Source organism: Panthera leo, chromosome C1 (assembly GCF_018350215.1).
Source record: "Panthera leo isolate Ple1 chromosome C1, P.leo_Ple1_pat1.1, whole genome shotgun sequence".
NCBI classification, from domain to species: Eukaryota; Metazoa; Chordata; class Mammalia; order Carnivora; family Felidae; genus Panthera; species Panthera leo.
Genome location: NC_056686.1, coordinates 31,429,891 through 31,450,497, shown reverse-complemented (window position 1 = coordinate 31,450,497; position 20,607 = coordinate 31,429,891). Strand labels below are relative to the sequence as shown.

General features: G+C 50.0%; 1 protein-coding gene across 3 annotated transcripts in view; it reads right to left on the bottom strand.

Moving 5' to 3' along the window:
• Positions 1 to 6,367: 6,367 nt before the first annotated feature.
• NFYC (nuclear transcription factor Y subunit gamma) overlaps positions 6,368 to 20,607 on the bottom strand; it is a 67,419-nt gene continuing 53,179 nt past the window's right edge. Inside the window, exons 6-10 of one of the 3 annotated variants that reach the window (XM_042949574.1) lie at positions 17,952 to 18,125; positions 14,293 to 14,451; positions 11,039 to 11,146; positions 8,544 to 8,603; positions 6,368 to 7,262 (exon numbers count right to left, since the gene is read on the bottom strand). In XM_042949574.1, coding sequence (XP_042805508.1) covers positions 7,146 to 7,262; positions 8,544 to 8,603; positions 11,039 to 11,146; positions 14,293 to 14,451; positions 17,952 to 18,125 — 618 coding nt within the window. In that variant the 3' untranslated portion in view covers positions 6,368 to 7,145. The other 2 variants (XM_042949573.1, XM_042949575.1) reach the window with 2 other exon arrangements.

Below are 20,607 nucleotides of genomic sequence, written 5' to 3'. Positions count from 1 at the left end.
GAGGTACCGGAGGGAACAGAGGAGTTTCTATCCCCCCAGATCTCCGTGTGCCCCTGAGCTTTCCCCAGCCCAGCCCACGCAGGCCTTCAGGGCCAGTCAGTTCAGAGACACAGGAAGTAGGGAGGGAACGGTGTTGCTGAGCTCAGCGAAAGTGAACCCCCATTGATCCTCAGGGCTGGAGGGGGGCCCACAAAGAGGAGACACTGAAGGAGAGGGGGTGTGGAGTTGAAAGTCAAAACCATCCCTTCTTTTGTGGCTCCTCCTCTGGCTTCGAGATTCTTCCTCTTTGACCCCCAACTCCTGGAAGACCATGCAGAAGGCTCCACTACGGCTGCAGGTGTGCTGGTAGGCTCCGTGTTCTCAGTGAGATCCGCTGGGACTTGTGGACTCGGTTGCAAAACGAAGAGGAAGGACGTTTCTGACTTGCTGAGGGTGCATTGGAAGAAAGCTTCCCTGCTCCCCTGGTGGGAGAAGCTTCGATGCAGGCTCAGGGAAGGAGATGAGGTTAGCAGAAGGGACTGCAGACTGAGTAGCAGAGAAGCGGGTCCAGAAAAGGGATAAGACTTGGTGAGGGAGATAGGGGTCCAAGGAGGATAATGGGGGCTCAGAAGGGAGGCTGGGGGCTCAATGACAGGGGTCGAGGCCCAGAGAGTGGGACTTCCAGGTCGAACTTGATTGAACATGTATTAAAGTCCCTCTTCCTTAAAAGATATATACAAGATAAATTCTGGACGACTTATAAAAATATATCCAAACTCAAAAGCAAGAGTGAGAAGTCTCTAAGGGCCAGAAGTAAGAGGGCATTCTGGTGAATAGTAGAGGCCATACCTCTGAGGAGGCATTCAGCAGGACAGAAGGTATAGTTGCAAACCCCACAAGTGGCAGGGGCTGCCGTAGGCTCCCTGCCTAATGCTGGGTCTGGGCAAGTGCTGCCTGCCATAAACAGGACTAATAGATCTCTGCCTGCTAGCCTCCTGGTCTTGGCTCTGGGCAGAAAAGTCCCAAGCCAAGACACTAATATAAGAACTAGTTTGGGGCTGTGCACATCCACATGGTTTGGGCAAATACAGCTGAGAAATCAGCTCTTTGGGTGGCTTCTATATCTCCAGGTATGGTCAGGAAAATGTGCTGAAAAGAACTATCTCAAGGATAAACTTTACAACATGTAAGAAAAAGTACAATATCTCGAGAGACATCTCTCTCATGGGAGACTTCATACTGAAAGATCTAGAGATAACGGAGCAATCTGAAAGGAAGTGTAATATAGTTAAAATCCTCAAGAAGATAAAAGAAGGAATAGCATCTATAAAACAAAAACAGAACGATGTCAAACCAGGTAGCAGATGTGAACAGAACTATCTAGAAATTTTAGAAATGGAAACTAAAGTCACTGACATTAAAAAAAAAAAAATCAATACGTGGGTTAGTAGAGTAAATGCAGCTGAAGAGAGAATTAGTGAATTAGAAACTAGAACCAAGGAAATCCTCCAGAACAAAGCACAGTATGATAAGGAGATTAAAAACATGAAAGAGGCATTGAAGATTGAATAAGAAATCCCAGCATGTTTTATCTCCAGAAAAAGATACTGGAAAGAGTGACTAAGATCTTTCCAGAAATAAGACATGAATTTCTAGATCGAAAAGACTCAGACTGCCTAGTAAGATATCTTTAAAAACAAAACAAAACTACATCTAGACACCTTTTAGCTAAAGTGTAGAATATCAAGAATAAAAAGGAAATTCTAAAAGCCACCGGAGAGAAAAGATAGCTTATCTACGAAGGTCCAATAATTGAACTGACAGTAAGCGTCTCATCAGCAACAACAGATGCCAAAAGACAATGGAATAGTATCTTCAGAGTGCTGAGCGCAAATAATTGTGAAGTTAGAATGCCACCCGTCGCCAAACAAAGGGCAAAATAAAGACATTTGACACATGCGAGATCTTAGAAAGCTTCTGTCTCAGAATTTCACTTGAAAGAGAGAGGCACAGGGGCTTGGGGGAGAGTTTGGGAGCTGGAGAGGTGAGGGGGCTCCAGGCTGCCGAGGGGGGGCTGGCTACTTTGGACTGTTCCTCAGCACCAGCCAGAGGAACCCAGCCCACCCTGTTCTCAACTGGGACCCATCTTATGTTCTCCCCTCCCGGGCACCAGCCTTGCTGCTTCTCCCATCCCCTCTTCCAAACCCAAGCTAGGGAGTAACACCACCGGCCCAGCTCAGGGAGCTTGGGGAGGCCACATCCAAGTTGCTTCTGTGACCAGGCACTTGACCTCCCCTCTAGGGTCCTCTCCTCCTGGGAGGTCAGATGCCCCCTTACAGAGGCCTACAGACGCTGGAGTCGTGGGACAAAAGCTAGGTCCCTACCAGGGGAGGGGAGTGCAGGAGCTCTCATTCTCTAGCAGAGAAGAATCCTGAACAGAGGGGAGGAGACCAATGGGGCTGAGCCCGGCTGGGACAGGAGGCTTCTTGAAGCATCTGGCTCCACTCGGCCAGCTGGTGACCTCAGGTAATTTCTCAACCTCTTTGAACCCCCACTTCTCACTTATAAAACGAGAATACCTACCTTATGAGGATGTAAAGATGAAATGAGATCATCTATTAGGCATCAAGCTTAAATATATTTTCCTACACAGAAATTTCTCTAAAGAATAATCTCTGTCTACTATCCCTGCCTCTCACATTATCAGAGCTCAATAAAACAAACAAAAATTGTTAACAAGGGAAAAGCAATAGCAAGAGACGAGAGGAGGTGGGAATGAGCGCGGGTGTGGAGGCCCTGTTTTCAGGGAAGGGTTTATGTTCATTCACTCTTCATCAGTCACTCGTATCCTCTTGGTCCCAGGCCCTGTGCTGGGCTCTGGAGGTGCAGAGAGGACTCTGAACTGGAGGAGGACCATCTGTAAGGAAGACAGCCAAATCCAGAAAATTCTAAGAGTGATAGGGGATTTCTGCTACTGTCTCTCTCTCTCTCTCATTCCCATCCACCCTCTCCCCTTTCCCCCAACCCAATATAAGCTCCACGATAACACAATCTCATCTGGCTAATTTTCAGCTGTTTTTACAACGTCCAAAACAATTTCGGACACACAGAAAGTGCCAAGGAAATATTTGCTGAATGACTGTGAATACGAGCGCAAACAGGAGAGGCTCTAGACGCTACCGCGGGAGCATGGAAGAGGTCTTTGCGGACTCTTCCCCAGGAGTTAGAAGTTTCTCAGCAAGGGCCATCTATTTATTTATTTTTTTTTTTAATTTTTTTTTTTTTAACATTTATTTATTTTTGAGACAGAGAGAGACAGAGCATGAACGGGGGAGGGTCAGAGAGAGGGAGAATCTGAAAGAGAATCTGAAACAGAATCTGAAACAGGCTCCAGGCTCTGAGCTGTCAGCACAGAGCCCGACGCGGGGCTCGAACTCACGGACCGTGAGATCATGACCTGAGCCGAAGTCGGCGCTCAACCGACTGAGCCACCCAGGCGCCCCAGCAAGGGCCATTTAAATCAGGCCTTGATGGATGTCTAGATCAGTAAGTGGAAGAGGAAGTAAAAAAAAATATTCCAGGCATTGGGGCCAGTACATTCTGAAAACACGGAGGTGAGGTCAGGGACCAGTGGGCAACTGAGTGCGTAGAGTGGAGAGAAGAGAGTGGAAAGACACAAAACTAGGGAGATAAGAAGGGCCTTGAATGAACTTGGGTTGCCAGAAAGTCTTATTAAAATCTGAGAACTGGGGTAACTGGCTGGCTCGGTCAGTAGAGCATGTGACGCTTCAACTTGGGGTCATGAGTTCGAGCCCCAGGCCGGGTGTAAAGATTACTTTAAAAAATAAATAAAACCTGAGAACCTACCTTGATGTAATACTTGGACAGTGTTTGCAGCCCTCAGTTGCCCTAGAGATGCCCCTGCCTTCAAAAGTTAAGGGTCTTACCAGGTATGGGGTTAAGAACTTAGGACCCACTGAAAAAGGGGACAGTCATACCCCCTTGTAGTTCCTAGAACAGCCTCAGGTCGGGATAAGGGTGGGTGAGACAGGGCACCGTCCGGAGGCTTGGGGAAGTGCTGCCTGCTGCCCCCTTGTGGCCTCAGCAGAACTGAACAGCAAGGAGGCTGGCCAGGTGGTCTTCAAAACCCCAGGGGCCTCCAGTCTCCAGCACCAGTCTGAGAGAGCCATCCCAACCACCAGCTGTCCACACACCAGATCCAATTGCTTTATTTATTCCGCGTATACCCAAGACTGGACCAATGGCTTGGGGAGGCAGAACAAAAGGAGACTGTTCACATTTGGTAAAGTCTTGTTCTTCCGTGCACCCCACCTTTGGCCGGAAAGCCACTATGTATACACACGGGGTCAGGATACCACCCTTTTAGCTTCAGCTCCACCCCTATTCACGGAGTGACCTTGGGCAAGTCACTGCACCTTGCTAGGCCTCCCATGTCTCCATCTGTAACACAGGCATCATTATCCCTCTTGCTGTCTCCCCTGCAGGGTCACTGTGAAGATCATCGGACGCTGCAAGTGCTAGGAAAAATGTTGAAAGCGTGCTCCGGATGTAAGGGGATCGTGCTGGGGATTAGACAGGGGCTCTCTTGGGCTGCACTAAAGTGTTTGTTTACACCCAGATAGGCCTTGCTGGCGGGGAAATTTAAAGGGAACGTGCTCAGTAAGGAAGCTGCTTGCCGATCACAACTGACCCAAACATCTCCAAAATGAGAGTGGAAGTCCATGGGAAACGGGGACCCTCCGGCTGGTGTGAAAATCCAGCTACTTGGGTTTTCGAGAATGAGTTGAAGAGCAGCAAGGTGGGGCAGCGCTGTGGCCTCAACATGGGAGGTCGGTGAGGAAACGAAATCGCTGGGCTGCTGCTGTTCCTCTGAGGCTGGCGTTCCTTGAGCCTGCATTTCTCCGCGTGGGGCTGGGTGAGACTGGGTACAGGACAGTGGGAAAAGCCAGATGATCCCCTTCGGAGAGAAGTTCAGAACTAGAACGAAGATAACTGGACACGGGGGGCGGGGGGGGGGGGGGCGCTAAACTTGGGAGTCAGGAAGAAGCCTGGGGCGCTGCCCCTGACTCATGGGGGCGGACCTACCGACTTCTTGTGATAGTTATCACCTGCTTCACCTACCAAGAGGTCACCAGAGGGGAACCATGTATCCAAAACCTTACAACTGAGAAAATCTTTGCTTTTGAAAGACAATGTTACTTTTCTTCCCTTTATAGTATGAATCTGTTACCTGGTCTCATCTTTTTGCCTCGGTGGCCAGGGAGCCCAGGGCCAAATGTGAAATTGAATTCAAACAGCTACGTAGGTCTTTATGGCCAGAATGTTTGTGTTCACGTTTACAATCTGGATTTCCCACTCAATGATACTCTTCTTAATCCTAATTTGTCATATTTTATTATGTCTTTCTGTATGTTTTCTACACAAGCCATCTTAATTTTTCTTGTGGAATACTATAAGGTACACTTAGGTAAATGATTGAAAATGAAATCGATGATAGGTGCCCAAGTACTTACCATGGTTAACAGCGAGGGACACTTGGTGTGAGAGTTACCAGGGTCTCAGGGTCAGACTTGCCATCACCTCCTATCAAAGCCCCTTCCCTGTCCCCATTTCACTCCTTAGGATAGTCCAAAGAGAAGGGAGTTGCCCACGGTTTGATGGCGTATTACCATCAGAGAAGAAATTAATACCTCCTTCCTCCTCGCACTCCATTCCCTGCTCTCCCCACAACAACAGGCCTCACTCAGGTTGTAAGGATGGTACAGTGAGGGTTAGGAGAAGAGGCTCACCGCTGGCCTCTGTGGCCAACAAAAGCCAGTGAAGAAGTGGAATGCTCTATTCTTCCTGCTTCGATTATCGGGAAGCACACCCTGGCTGTGAACCCTCTGATCTGCTGGCTAACAAGAGGCTTGGGCTGCCCTCCGTGGCAGATGCCATGCCTCTGGTAATGGGCACGGCTGTAGCCAGCAGCTCAGAATGGCAGCCTGCGCCAAGGCAGAAGTGGAGGGACTGATCCGGGTCCTGATTTGAAGGACAGAGACAGTTTCTTCCACGAGAGATGCTCTCTTGACGCTCAACCAGCAGGACACCGCTGCATCTGGCCCACATGTGGTAGTCTAGGAGGGAAGGCAGGCGGGCGTCTCCAAGCAGCAAACAGATTCCGATCTAGTTCATTTGCAAAATCAGCGGAAGACCTCCATTTGAATCAGATATGCAGCATTAGCTCCCTTAGCTTTGGACGCCCGCTCTTCACAAGGGTCCCGCTCCTTCACAGACACGCAACCTGAGGGCAAACAAACCTAATTTCCAAGCCTTCCCAAGAAAAGTGGCCCATGAATGCCCCAGACACAGAAACCCAGACTCTAAATTATCTAAAATGAGATTTATTGCATTTCATGCAGTTTGAAGTCCATGCAGCAAAGGAGACTAGCACAATTTTTAATGCATTTTAAAGATAAAAAATGGGGGGTGGAGGTGGGCAAATGCACAAAGTTCTAGTCTCCTTGGGTCCCTGGGAGAGAAGGGTTTGGAAATGAAACCATCCACTCTCCATGGCAAATGAGTTCACCTCTTAAACGCAAGGAATGTTTCCACGGCCTCTGGGTGCAAACACACAGAGCTCTGGGACGAGCACAGGGTCACGAGGAAGAGGACCACTAGTGAGAAAGAAGCTACGTGGTCACCTAATTCAATCTGCGGGCAGAACAAGGTGGCAAATCCTAGGGCCGCAGCTGCTCCGAGAGTCAGGAGATAACATACCCCCCTGAGGAGATGTGCTCCTGGAAAGAAGTGGCGGTAAGAATCAAAAAAAAAAGGAAAACAAAAGAAGTATTTCTTCAACCACACTCTTCAAGAAAATGCCATAAATATGTTATTTAATATTCATTTCATAGCATTGGACACACAGCTCAACATACTGAAATATTGATTCCTCGGAGAAAAAATGGAGAAAAAGGAAATAAAAAATATTGCATCTTTCTGTTGGAGAATCTCGGCCTCCAGCGTGGGGCGCAGTGCACCAGTGTCCTAGCCTGTAGGAGGCGCGGAGGTCGGCCGGGTCCTCTGGGGAGGGAGGCTGTACCCATCGCCCGGAGCTGTATGGCAAAAATTGTGTTGGGCGTCCGTGGCCTTGCCAGCTCAGGCCCTCAGTCGCCGGTCACCTGGGGGGCCTGCCCGTCGGAGGGCTGGTTGGCTGACTGGATGAACATGGGCTGGGCGAGGTCCTGGCCGGCGGGCATGGTGACTTGCTGGATCTGGTAGAGCTGCTGCGAGGGGTGGAGAGGAGAGAGTGAGGTCACCCCGGGAGAGGGGCATGCAGCTCCCTATGGGCCTCGAGTTGGCTGGGGGCCCCGGACACCTCGACCACCACCCACTGTAAGGCGTCGGAGGGAGGAGGGGGAGTGGGGCTCTGCGGGGGCTGGGCGCAGCAGACACAGGAGGCTCCGGCCCGGTGTGAGGGGGTGTGTGTGGTGGGCGGGGAAGAGGTGCAGGGAGTTGCATTTCCCGTGGCTTTCACTTCTCTGGGCTCTGCCTCTCCCGTTAGCTCAGAGCCTCGGGCTGGCTGCGCGCTGTTCCTCTGTGACAAACACAAGCAATTCGATCCACTGTACCAGCAGCTTGGAAGTCAGCATTTCCCCAACTCTTGGTAATCCTCACTAGTAGGGACAGTAGGATTACCCCCTCTCCTCCTCCTTTCCTCCGAGTACCTGGCTCAGGCCGAGGCTACAGTGAACCTGCGTTTCCTACATGGGCCCTGCTGAGGAGGTGGCCTGGGTTTAAACGCTTACTAAGCCAAGACCCGTGAGGCGTGGAGAAGCAGCTCAGGTAGCCACTATGGAAAGGCATTCCCCCCTCAAAAAGCCCACAGGCGAAGACCCCCCCCCACCCCGCACCCCACCCCGTGCCACAAGAGCCCTGGCATGTGAGCCTAGTGTGTGGTGCAGGCAGGGGCCAGACGTGGGTCCTGATGCCGGCTCCTCTCCCTTCTGGGCAGCAGAGAACACAGGCGTGGGGGCGGGGGGGTGGTCATCCTACCATGTACTCGGGGGTCTCTGGGACCATTAGAGGGAAAGGGTGACTCCTTCCTCACATGAGTTCAGAATTACTAAATTCCAGGCACCAAGAGAGCTTGAGAAGTCACATGTTCGCTGCATTTCAACTAACCCATGCTATTAAAAAGCGGCATAGCTTAGAAAAAACTAGTCCTAAAGAAGGAAACAGGAGACCCGCATTCTAGTCCTGGTTCTGCAATCAAGAGCTGCATGAGCACAGACAAGACACTTCTCATCTCTAGGACTCGGTTGACTCATCTGTAAAATGGGGATTGGGACTATATAATGTCTGAGATTATTTTCAGCTCCCACAAATCTAAATCTAAAGGATTTGTACTCCAAATTCAAGACTGAACCCACTTTAACAATTTCTGTCCCCTCATTAACAGAAAATAGGACAGCTGCCGTAACCATCCAAACCCACAGATCTCATACCCGCTATCCCCCCCACAGCCTCTCCCCCACGGCCCCTCCCCCAGTTGGGTGTCCTACCTGTCCGTCCGTGAACTGGCTGAACTGCTGCTGTCCTTGCTGCACCTCTGTCTGCGTGATCTGCAGGAATCAAGATGGCAGAGTAAGGTCAGCTGCAGGGTCTGGCCCACTCCTCCGGCAGCCCACAACCAGGAGAGGGTTGTGAAGACTGCGTGAGACAATGCACATCAAGTGCCCGGAACGAGGCCTGGCACAGAGCAGGTGCTTAATGAGTAGCAGGAGAGCAACTACTGATGGCTACTCCGAGCCGAGGGCCACAGAGGGGACCACAGAGGACCCCGGAACGTGTAACATACACAACTTCCATAACCCTCTCTCTTAATGTCCACCTGCTTCCCACCTGCTTCTCATTGCAAGCTCCTAGGTGCTAACATGACAACGCCTAACATTTACAGCTTAGGCAGAAACCCCAGGAGACCTTTAGCCAGTGAATGCAGACTGCAAAACGCGGGGCAAAGGGGTGAGTGGTCTGTTTCATTCTTGGAAGGTGGGCTCCAAACCAAACCCGTATCACCTAGATTATCTGCCTGGAATATGAAACACCCTGGCGGGGAGGTGGCCTTGGCCCTGGAAGCCCTTGTGGCACACCTATGAAGTACTTTTTCCGAGACAGGCCACGTGAAGTCGTCTGGGCCAAGCAGGGGGTGGGGGTGGGGGATGGGGGGGGAGGGTGGAGGCGGGTGGAGCAAGGAAAACATGTATCACGTGTATTTACAATCTTACGTGGGGATTTTAAGTACATTTGAAAAGAAACGTGCTGGCTGACGTGCAGAACCGCATCATATAGTGCGAGCTGCGGACGCAGCCTGGTAGACTAGTAAGAAGACGAAAGCAGGCTTACGTGTATATGTGCACCTCTGCAACATCTGACTAGGAACGTCCTCTGTGTACCATCTCCTGGAACCCTCACAGCCAACCTGCAAGGTACAGACTATCCTCTCGAGGGTCCTCACAACAGCCAAAAACACCCTGTCAGGCCTACCCGTAAGGCCGTCAGGAGTAAGGAGGGGACAGGCGTGATAGGGCTTCATGACGGTTTCCTACTGTTGTCCCTTACTGGGGGTCCTTCCCCTCCCACCAGTCTACCAGTCTCTAAGTGGCTATGTTTACAACCTCCAGTGCAAAGTTAAGTATTCAAGAAATGTCTACAGAATAAATGAATGACCCTGAGACAAATGGCAAATATTCTTCATAGATGAGAAGGTCAACTGTGCCCTGTGGCCAGCAGGACTGCTCTTCACACGAGCTGAGAAAATTTCATTTACCTTTAAATGCCATTTACATGTTATTCACTCAGCAGTCGTTCAACACACACGTACTACTACATGCCGGGCCGTCACAGTCACAACCTGTTGTAATGTAGTTGTTGTAATGGTGCCCTCTTCTTGCTTCTTCCCCCTCCTGTCTGACAACCCAACTCTCCCCACTCACTGGCTTTGGTTTCTGGCCCCCAAACTGACCTCTGAGGAACTAAAACCTCTTCCTTCTCATTTCCTCCCACCCCCTCGCCATGAAAAGTTTTTGGACCCCAGGTTAAAATCTTACAAGACTTTTTGTTTTTTGTGTTTTAAAAAGAGGGGTACCTAAGGGTGTGACCTGACCGGTTTGGAGATGTGACTCCATGCCAATCAGCCCCAAAGGAATTAGGGAAAAGGCCAAGCCCTTATGTGAGCCAAGGCACGGGTTTAGAACAGGCCCTTTAATGATCCCAGAGACTATATGGAACTCAGAAGCCTTGCTTTTGGCTCATTCCTTATATTTTCCCAAATGAGATCTTTGGAGACCTGCTCTACAAACTCAGCTCTGTCACCACTGTCAATAGATACATCACCAGAAATGCAACTGGGCCAGACGGGTCCAGCTCTTAAACGATCGCTGCTTTTTTTGGGTCTGAGGCAAAAGAATCCATTAACAATGCCTCCCCCTGACCAGCATCCCCCATCCAGTGCAAATGATGCCCATACTCCCCAACCCCCAATCCTCAAGCCCAGGGAGGCTGTCCCCTCAGCACCTGTGGCTCACAGTCCTCCGTCTCTTAGGGCACGAGAGGAGACGAAGCGGACAGTCTCTGGCTGGGCGTGCATGGGGAAGTAAAATCCAGGCTAACTTTCCAAAGGGCACAGCGGCTGCCAGAACACAACAGCTATTTAGGTTCAAAGATGGAAACTCAGGCTGACGATGAGGCAGTCTGTCAAAGTGCTTCCTCTGGTCAGACATATACACACATACATCAGGCTTTCTTCACAAGCGTCCTTGAGATTTCCCCTCCTTTGCATTTCTTTGTCCCTCGAGAACAAGATGGTAAGAGACACGCTTTGAATCCAGTCCTCCACTAAACCCCGTCTGTCCTTTGGGGTGAAGAGATGTGAAGGGTGTGGAGGTGTCTCTTGCTGAAGGGTGAGGTGGCAAGAGAGCGACTGCTGAGCCCTCCTTTCCAGCCAGAGGCCAGCTTGGGCCGGTCCCCTACCCAAGCCCTGCACCTTTGGGGCACATACCTGTGGAGCGCTGGTGGCAAGTGTCTGGATCTGTCCCTGCACGACTTGGGTGCCTGATACAGGCTGGGCTAAGCGAATGTACTGCAGCTGGCCGGCATTCAGCTGCACCTAGGGTGGGGCAGACAGACAGACGCAGGGGACTGAGTGTGGCCTCACCAGGCAAGCTTCCCCTGCGGTGACCATCCCCTGCCCCCCGAGCTCTCCAAAGAAGCTGACTCTGAAAAGCTCCTCTTCAACAGAGGTCAACACAGGCAAAACCAGAACATCCCCACCCCACAAGTCACAAAACACAACAGAGAATATGTTCCCTGAATGGACTGTGGAAAAAATTCCCAGAGGATCTGGCCACATATGTGACGAACAGCATGGCTGCACCCTCAACATTCACGGACTCTTAGCTGTTTGCTTAGTTTATCTTAGGATTTTATCCCAAAGACTGTGAGACATGATCGGAATGCTCTGTCCCTAAAGTGTGGGCCTTTCCCCCCTCTACCTCCACACCCCGCCACCCTATTTCCCGGGATGGCTGATCCAATACTCACAAGAGCTCCAGCATCTGCCAGGAGCCCAAGGCAGATGGCCGTCACTCCGTGCCCTAGCCCCAGTCCTGCCCAACCCCATGCTGCACATCTCGGAAGAAAAAGCTGGCCTGCTTCACTATCTCTGTCCCCAAGAGCCAGGACCAATGGGGGTCTGTGGGACTTTTAGGATCTTTGGTGTTCAGCACTAGCTTCTAGCCAAACTCCTCCTAAGGGGAAACTGAATCAATAAACCTTTCAGAGAAAACCCCATCACGGGAAACCAAAGCTACAAAAAGGCCTTTAGAGTCCCTCATGCTTAAGATTAAGTCTCAGATAATACAATAATACCACATGCTGCATTTAATTGTGCGCTAAAAGCCTTAACTCAGGCTCTTAACGCTCCAGTGTACCATGGAAGTCTCTGTGCCTCGAGCGGGAACGGAGAGACCAAGGCGGTTGCACTGAGAGGAGCCATGGCTCAGCAGAAGAGAGTCAGCAGAGCACTGCAGACATCCACACTCGGGATCTGGGCGATGAACGAGGTACCAGAAGGACAGACTGGTCTCTCTCTATCTGGGGGCCCAGACACCACCCTTCCTGGCTGCCCAGCCTGCCTTTGTTGCAAGGGTGAACTTCCTGACGTGAACAGGTAAGTCATGCCTCCTTGTCCCAGAGTGAGTTCTCCCCTTGCCTTCAAGAGCCAGCTCCCTGGCAGGGAACTTTACCTCCATGAGGACAGTGCTGGTAAATGCAACTGCCCGTGTGCACGCAGTGTTACGTCACATTGTTTCTCTGCAACTGCGGTCTCAAAGGGGATGCGACCCACCAAGAAAAGACCAACACTTGGTAGTCAGTGTAGACCTTGGAAGTTCTTGGTAGACCATTCCAGAATTGTCCACTTAGGAAAACGGAGGGATAGAAAATCTAAACCCGTTAAGAACCGGGTTCACAGGAGACAGGGCAAGATATTGCGACCTGCGGTCTTTTCTTTCCGAGAACACGTCAAGAAGAGCTGCTGGGAAGTTGTGATGCCAGGCCCAGACCGCCCCCCTTATATCCCGTAACGTGGCTTCCAGGCAACAACACTAAGTTGCTCGCGGGGCTGAAGGCAGCTGTGTGGAGGCTCGGGAAGCCTCGTCTGCCGACACTGATGGTGGCTGGTCCCAGGAGTCCCCGAACTCCAGACCAGGAACCAGGATGAAAGACTAAAGCCTTGTCTCAAGAACAGGGAAAGTATACTGACAGCCACAGAGATTTTACACCTCTCAGCTGGGAAGAGCTCTTTGCAGAAACAGATGTGACTGAAAAATTGTGAGCCAGAGAGTTTCCAAGCAGTTCTTAGAAGCAAGAAGCTCCTCTTTTAGGCTTATGTTTAGACGTCTAATGATGCTCTGCCCTCAGTGCTCTACCACAAGGACAGGTCTGGGGCGCCTGGCAGCTTTTTGACGTTAACTACAGGATAAATAAGCCAGCTCCTTGGGCTTTCCAAAAGAGAAGCAAAGTTTCCCTCCTGAAGGTCCCCTCTATTGGGGCGAGCACTCTTGAGTTCAGAAATGCAGACTCCTACAGAAGGTATCTGAAAATAATGAATTTGCAACAAATATGTGCTAAAGCTCTGTACCCCAGAGGGTTAAAAAGACTTGAGTTAAAGTTACTGTAAAGTGGGAACTCTTCTCTGCTTAAGTAAATTTGTTTTGGTGCCTTCACATGTAGAACAGAGGACCATTCAAGAGAGAGGTCTTGGTTAGTGCCTGACACAATGAGGCAAGGCACCTGAAACTGATGGGTCTGTATGTTGGGGGGGTGGGGGGGTGGTGGAGGGGGAAGGGGGAGGGAGAGAGGGAGGGAGAGAGGGAGAAGGAGCAAGCTCTAGCAGAGGGAGAGTGCACCAAAAGCGCAAGAAAGGGAGGGAGGGAGAGGAGACAGAATGACAGGCACAGAGACTCACACACTCCACTTTCCTAAGCTTTCTCTTGGTCTATCTGCTAACTTAGTAAGAACAGTTACAAAAACAGAGCTTTCTGCAAAGAGGAAGTGATTAGCCAAGTCCAAATGACTTTCTGTATCTGCCTCCATGTCATTTACAACAGGCAGACCAAGGGGCAGAAACAGAAGGACTGCTCCGTGTCACTCACGTTCCACGTTTTCGGGTGGCAAAATGACCAGTGTATAGATGGCAAGTGTTAAGATAGGACATTTCTTACAAAAGAGCAAGTACAAGTAAAAAAGCCAACAAATCTAAGAAATGAAATCCCTCAAGGCACACAGGAAGCAGCAGTCCACAGTGAAGGAATGGGTAAGTTAAATGAAAGCCAAAAATACACTTTGCTGCAGGCTCCACTGGGAACTGACTCATGAATATGCAACAAGTGTTATTTATGGCCTTCCCCGTACACCTCCCTCTTATTCTCTGCTAATCAAAAGACAGGACTGCCTCCCAGGGCCGTCAGGTCCTGGCATGGAACAGTGGTTACCAGCATCCTCTGCGTAGGTGGAGTGCGGGGACGTGGAGAGGCGCTGCCCCACGGTGGCAAACCTGAAGTGGATTAGAGGAAAGCAGGCAGTATACAGGGAAGCAAGTTGTGGTCTGGGTGAACAGGGACATAGGTTTAAAAAAACACGTGTACATCTACACATACGGGTATACGAGATCCTCTGTGTGTAAGATCTGGAAGCACTCCCGCCCCCACACGAGCACAGCGCCTTGCGGCTGCAAGGCAGAACGGGCCTTACCGGGATCTGCTGGATCTCTCCTGTGTTTGTGATGATCTGCTGCATCACCTGCATGGTCTGTCCGGTGCTGCTCTGGGCCTGCTGGGCTTGACCCTGTGGCTGAGCCTGGACAATCTGCACCTGCTGACCTTCTCCAACCTGCATGGTCACAGGTGTGGTCTAGAGAGGAGTTATGAGAAAAGAGGATTCAGCTCGAGATTAGAGCCACTGCGCTTACCAAGGGGTTAATAACGACCAATTAACTGGGAGCAAACCCCCTCCACGGACACCCAAACTCACCTTAACACTATTTAGCAATACTCAGAGTACAGGGCACTGCTAAAGTTACTCTCCAAGACAAAAGATGGGAGAAAGCCACGCAGATGTTTAGGCTCATGGTACAGAATATTTGCCCAAGCCCCAAACACCTCTATGCTTCAAATACTGCAATCTTTCAGAGCTCTTGCAACGAAAGAAAGGCACATCCAATACAAAAGAATCAAAAGCAACCGTGACAGTTCATTTGAGAAATGGCCAACGTCAGGTCTGGAGCAGGTGGATTTGGAGAGCAAACTGAATGGAAAGCGGGGTCAGTACGAATTTACTAGGTTCAGGATCCTGGACTCCATTCCAGGCATGCAAGACACTGGGAGGAAACTAAGGCGCACGCTGGCTGCACTCAAGCAGCAGAGCAGCGCCAGCCCACACCGGCCAGCTGGCTGCTCTGGATCCAGCACGGCTTCCCACGGGAGAGGCAAACGCCACTAAGATGTGGATGTTAACTGAGGCCACCCCTAAGTCACAGAATTTAATAAAGCGAGAATTTTATCTTTCCAGAAACAAGAATCTCAGATGTAAGAAAATTCTGTCTACCACACACGACCTGGCAGGTTCTGCATCTCTCACACAAACTTAGTGGGTTGCAGTCCTATGAAACTTACTCCTTTGAGAGACGGTAGACGTTAACTGTCAAAAGGGTTGGTCGGTCACTTGTTCAAAATCTTAAAACGTTAGCCCCAGATGTGACCTTTACAGATTACCTAGAGCAGTGGGCACAGCACACGGTTCATGTGGTGGGGGTGGGGTGGTAGTGGCACATGGCAATGGAGGGGTCAGGGGGTGGCGGTCATGGGAGTGGCAGGAGGGTGGAATCTTTTAAACTACACTCACACCCCCAATGCCCCAATTTGGGTATGGTCCCGTCCCACTCTGAATTAAGAATTACCTCAGTAAGACAACTCTGGGAATCTCAGTGAATCTGGGCTTCTACTGATGTTGTTATTCTGATGCTCTCAGACTTTGCCTGCATACGTATACTACGCATCTAGTTACAGGAGAAGGGGATGTGTCCCAGGAACTATAGAGGAGATGCAGGGGACTACTAAGGAAGGAGAAATTACTATGAACTGGACACAGCGGGTAAAGAGGACAGAGGGATCTCTGTAAAAATACATGCGGTAGGCCAGGACAACAGGAAACACCTCCTGTTCTCTCACACCACGATTTTCAACTCAGCCTATTCTAGTCCAACCTCCAGGAATAGAAGTTTCCAATTTTATGACAGAACGCACAGGATTCACTTTACCAAAATATGCTTTCCTTCCAACTTTAATATGTGTTCTGTCCCGCAAAGGTTATCTGAACTCAACCTGAAATAATCATTACTACAGGCCTAAGCAGGGGTGATACAGCACAAGGCCACCCTGAACCGGCAGAACAGAGAACCACAGCTAGGAGACACAGAGAGAGGCCAACTTCCCCATCCCCACAAGCCTCACCAGCTCCAAGCTGAGAAGTCTGGGGTGGCAAAGAGAATAGATGAAATTCTTGCTGACTAAAAAAAATGTATACTGCCAACTCATCACTGTACTTTACCAACTCAATTTCCCCAAGAGGATTTCCACGGTATTTCTGAGTCATTTCAGGAAAATGAAGGCTTGTGCTAGTTGGCAGCTGTCAAATCACGTATGGCGTGTGCCCTGCTGTCAGGACACAACAACCACGACGAGCTTCTTAGATGTTGAGTCGATGAGAGCCAGCGCTTCGTAGACTCCCTCAAAGTTTGCTCTGTGGAGGGATAAAGCTCTCACCACTGCAGAGGCACAAGCCTCGGCCAAAGAAGATCCCTTAGGCATCATGGTACAGTGAACGCCTTGAAGCAGGGACTAGGCTGTGATCATCTTTGAACCCCTCCTGCCCGGCACAGTGTCTGGCAAAGAGCGAGCACCCTAAAACTTGTTATACGGATAAAAAAGGGAGCAGGGAATAAATCCTAAAATCATAATTAATAGTTAAATCTACCTCCGTCATCGTTTTTTCCTTCTAGGCAAACCCAGATCCTTACCAGCATACACAAGACTATCTAGCATGTGTCCTCTGCCTCTATTTTCAGACTTGCCTAGATGTCCCCATGCTGACTGCACCCTCCCACCACTCCCGGTGCGGGTTCCCACCTCCAAGCCTTTGCTTGTGCTGTGCTACTGGGAAAGCCCTCCTTGCCCTCTTTATCTGATTCATTGCCACTGTTCTCCCTCTAAAAGTTGGATTATTCCCTTTCGGGAACCTTCTCTGACATCCACTTCTACCACCTCTCTCACATTTTTGTTAGGTATCCCTTTTGATGTGATCCCTTAACACCCTTTACACAGCCCTAAGAATATTTCTACACTTCTCAGGTGGTGGTGGTATGACCTTTAAGTAATTGTACCCTACTAGTTTGTGGAAATTTTTTTTTTTTAATGTTTATTTGTTTATTTACTTATTTATTTATTGAGAGAGACAGACAGACAGACAGACAGCACCAGCAGGAGTGAGCGCATGAGCAGGGGAGGGGCAGAGAAAGAAAAGGAGAGAGAGAATCCCAAGCAGGCTCCACACTGTCAGCACAGAGGCCGGTGTGGGGTTCGATCCTACTAACTGTGAGAGATCATGACCTGAGCTGAAATCAACAGTCAGGACGCTTAACCAACTGAGCCACCCAGGCACTCCGACTGTGAAAATTCTTAAAAATAGGGACTGTTTTATTCATGCTTATATTCCAGGCACATAGCATAGGACTCAATCTTTGGTGAATAAATTAATGCTTGTCAGGGAATCTGGAGTCAGAGCTCAGAGAACAGAGTTCTCCACAGCCTCCCGTGATCCCCAACAAGCATGGATGTTACTGCTTTCACAACAATACCACTGGGGGGAGGGAATATTCTGGTTGCTACTGTAAAAAGATCACTTGACACAACTATGGTGTGACAGAGAAATGACAGGGAGACAGGAGGGGAAGTACGCAAACTGGAAATGATGCCTGATCTCTTCCTTAGAGGTACAACAAATCCTAGTTCCAGTGCAGACACAGGCATGGGGTCCACTTGTAATACCTCCCATGGGGATGTTACTACTCTTCGTGGGGGCATGATATAGACTTTTTTCCTTCCAAAATGTTTTAGGTCATAGGGATCCTGGAGAGCATCTTCTCACTGCAATCTCATGTGACCCGTGAGGAAACCAGGACCCAGAGAGGTCAGGGTGACATGTCACTCTGGTGGCTGAATCTGGGGAGAAGCCCAAGTTTCTAGACTTCAAACTTGGTGTCGTAAAACGACCGGCCTGCTCCTCTGCCCCGGCCGTGCTCTCCCCAACCTAAGCGGTGCCGTGTTGCCGGTGGGCGCCCTCTGCAGCTCACAGACCTGGCCCTGCTGAGGCTGCGCGATGATGATCTGCCCAGGCTGGATGGTGGTCGTGGAGCTGGTGGTCTGCTGGCCCTGCTGCTGCCCCTGGACTTGCACGGCAGTGGGCTGCTGAGCCAGTGTGAAGTAGTACTGGACGGGCTCAGCGGGAGTCACGGACTGGCGCACCTCCTCCTGTGGGGTAGAAGGAGCAGCAGGTAAGAGGAAAAGAACTGACTCAGCAACCGCCACAGTGAATTTCCATTCTTCCCCCAAACGGACTCTGTGCAGTTGCCTGCCGAATGCTGAGCTCTCCACATTTGAAGCCAAGGGAAAGTGGAATTCGAAGAGACCAGTTGTGCTAAATCAAACTAAAAATAACAGATTCCATAGGCTTCACAAAACATACAGCCAATTTTCTGAAGTACAGAGTAATCACCCATTGCGTGATGAGTTGCAAATGGGCAAATAATTACCGTAACTAAAAACCACGCACCAGCAGTGCCTGTCAGTAAACGCTGTCAAGGCCTGTGATCTGCAAACGGTGCTAATTGCGAGCACTGGGAAGATGCTACCCAAACATCAGGCTCTCATCTCAGGCCAGCCCCCAATCTCCCCAGTAGGCAGCACTCTCCTTATTTGGTTCCTGCCAGCTCTGGAGGGACAGAGCAGGGAAAAGGGAAACAGGGCTTTCCCCGGGCTGGAACTTCAGAATTGAGTGTCAGGATTGAGAGCACTGGTAGGTAAGTGCCTAGCTTTTCACAGCACATCAAGAGCTCCGTGGTCACTGAAGGCACATCTGTCCAGCGTCAGGTCTGGTTCTGGTTGTACTTAGCCACAGAAGCGCAACCCAGGGGGCCTGAGGGACAGCTCTCCGCTGGGGGGCGGCCTTGGCTGACTAGGGAGGTCGCATTCTGTCCAATGTGCGGGATGAAGAGACTGTTCCTTCTTCAGCTGACGTTTTCCATGGCAGAAGGAGTAAACAACCCTCTCCCAGCCACCTTGAGCTCACAGCTGAGAGTGTAGGATGTTTACACACACTACAACATGGTTAGAGCCTGAGGGTCCGGGGTTGACCGGCCCCCGACCACTGACACAGAGATCGGCGTCTGCTCCGGAGGGCCCTGCGACACACGGTGCCCCTGCCTGGGACAACAAAAACAACAGAAACATACAACCACTTGGGTTGACTGAGCAGAAAATTTGCTTCATTTACCCAATTCCTTGTTCTGGGCTAAGTATGCCAGGCTCAAGAAGAGAGGAAAAGACACTTCTTCAAGGTACAGAGGCACTGTGGGCTGCCTCAAAGTTCCCCAAAATGACAATGACACAGCCGGTATTGACCCGATACCCTCACTATGTTAGGTGCCCCAATCTATGTTGTGCAGTCCTTTCCTCACTACACTTTGTTTTGCTTGTCAAGTGCCCTCCCTACTTGAGTGGAAGCCCTATGAGGGCTTAACTCTTGCTCTCCACTGTTCCAGCCATTCATTCCCTTGTAGGTACTTAGTAAGAGGTTGCTGAATGATGGATGGATTTATAGAGCCAGGCAGACAGCTGCAGGTAGGAAAGTGCTTTTTTTTTTTTTTTTTAAGTAAGCTCTATACCCAGAATGGGGCTTAAACTCACGACCCCAATATCAAGAGTCACATGCTTTATTGACTGAGCCAGCCAGGCACCCGGGAAAGTGCTTTTTAGCTTAAGTTGGTGTATGACAGTCTCTTGAACCCAACAGCTATTACCAACAGAAAAGAGTAGCTACACTCTCTTTTGTTACCTCTAGGATTTTGTGGTCATGGTGTGGGGAGTTCATGTCCCCTACAGAACAGGCCTTGCCTGGTGACTGGGGGTCCAGGATACTAGGACTGTTGACATCCAGGCTTTGAGGAACTGGGGTCTTGGCATGACAAGATTCCCTAACGGCCACACACCCAGCCTCAGCAGACACTTCTAACATTCTGGATTTCTAAGCTAGTTCTCAAACAAGAACGAATTTTCTAGGTTAATGCAGTCTGTGCTTTAGACCCAAACAATCTGAACCCTGACCATAACCATGCTGAGGCAGAAGAAAAAGGAGGTCCCCTTTATTTTCACTGAGGTCTCAGTTTCCAGAACAATGTAACTGTGACATCATCACCATCTCCATTTCAACTCAACTTTCACCATTATAAATAAAGGCCAGCCTGTCAATTAGCTCTTGGCTGTGGCAGGGATAAATACAGATACCCTCCCTTAACCAAGAAACAAAGGCCAACAGCTCTTTTCAAGGCTCCTGAAATAGGTTCAACATATTTATTTTCCACTGAGAATGCCCTTCTCATTTTATAAAAAAAACATCCATCACTGTAGTCTAGACCTAACTTACAAAAGCTCTTGGGTAATGAGAGGGTGTAGAGAACCAAGAACCCCCCACCCCCCACCGCCACAACCAACTTGAAGGAAGTCAGGGAGGAGGGAGAAACTGGCACCTCCCAGCCCCAACCTGTGATTGCTCTGTCTCCAGTTATCTCTGACTGCAACTGGTCTACAAGTGAATATAGTCTTTTTGCCAGACAAAAAGCAAACCCTTTAAGCATCCCTTTCAAAAGCCAAAATACTCCTTGCCAAAAACTGTGACAGCAGGTAAAAAGCTTCCCCTAAACTGCCCATCACTCCCCCTTAAGTTGTTTATGAACTA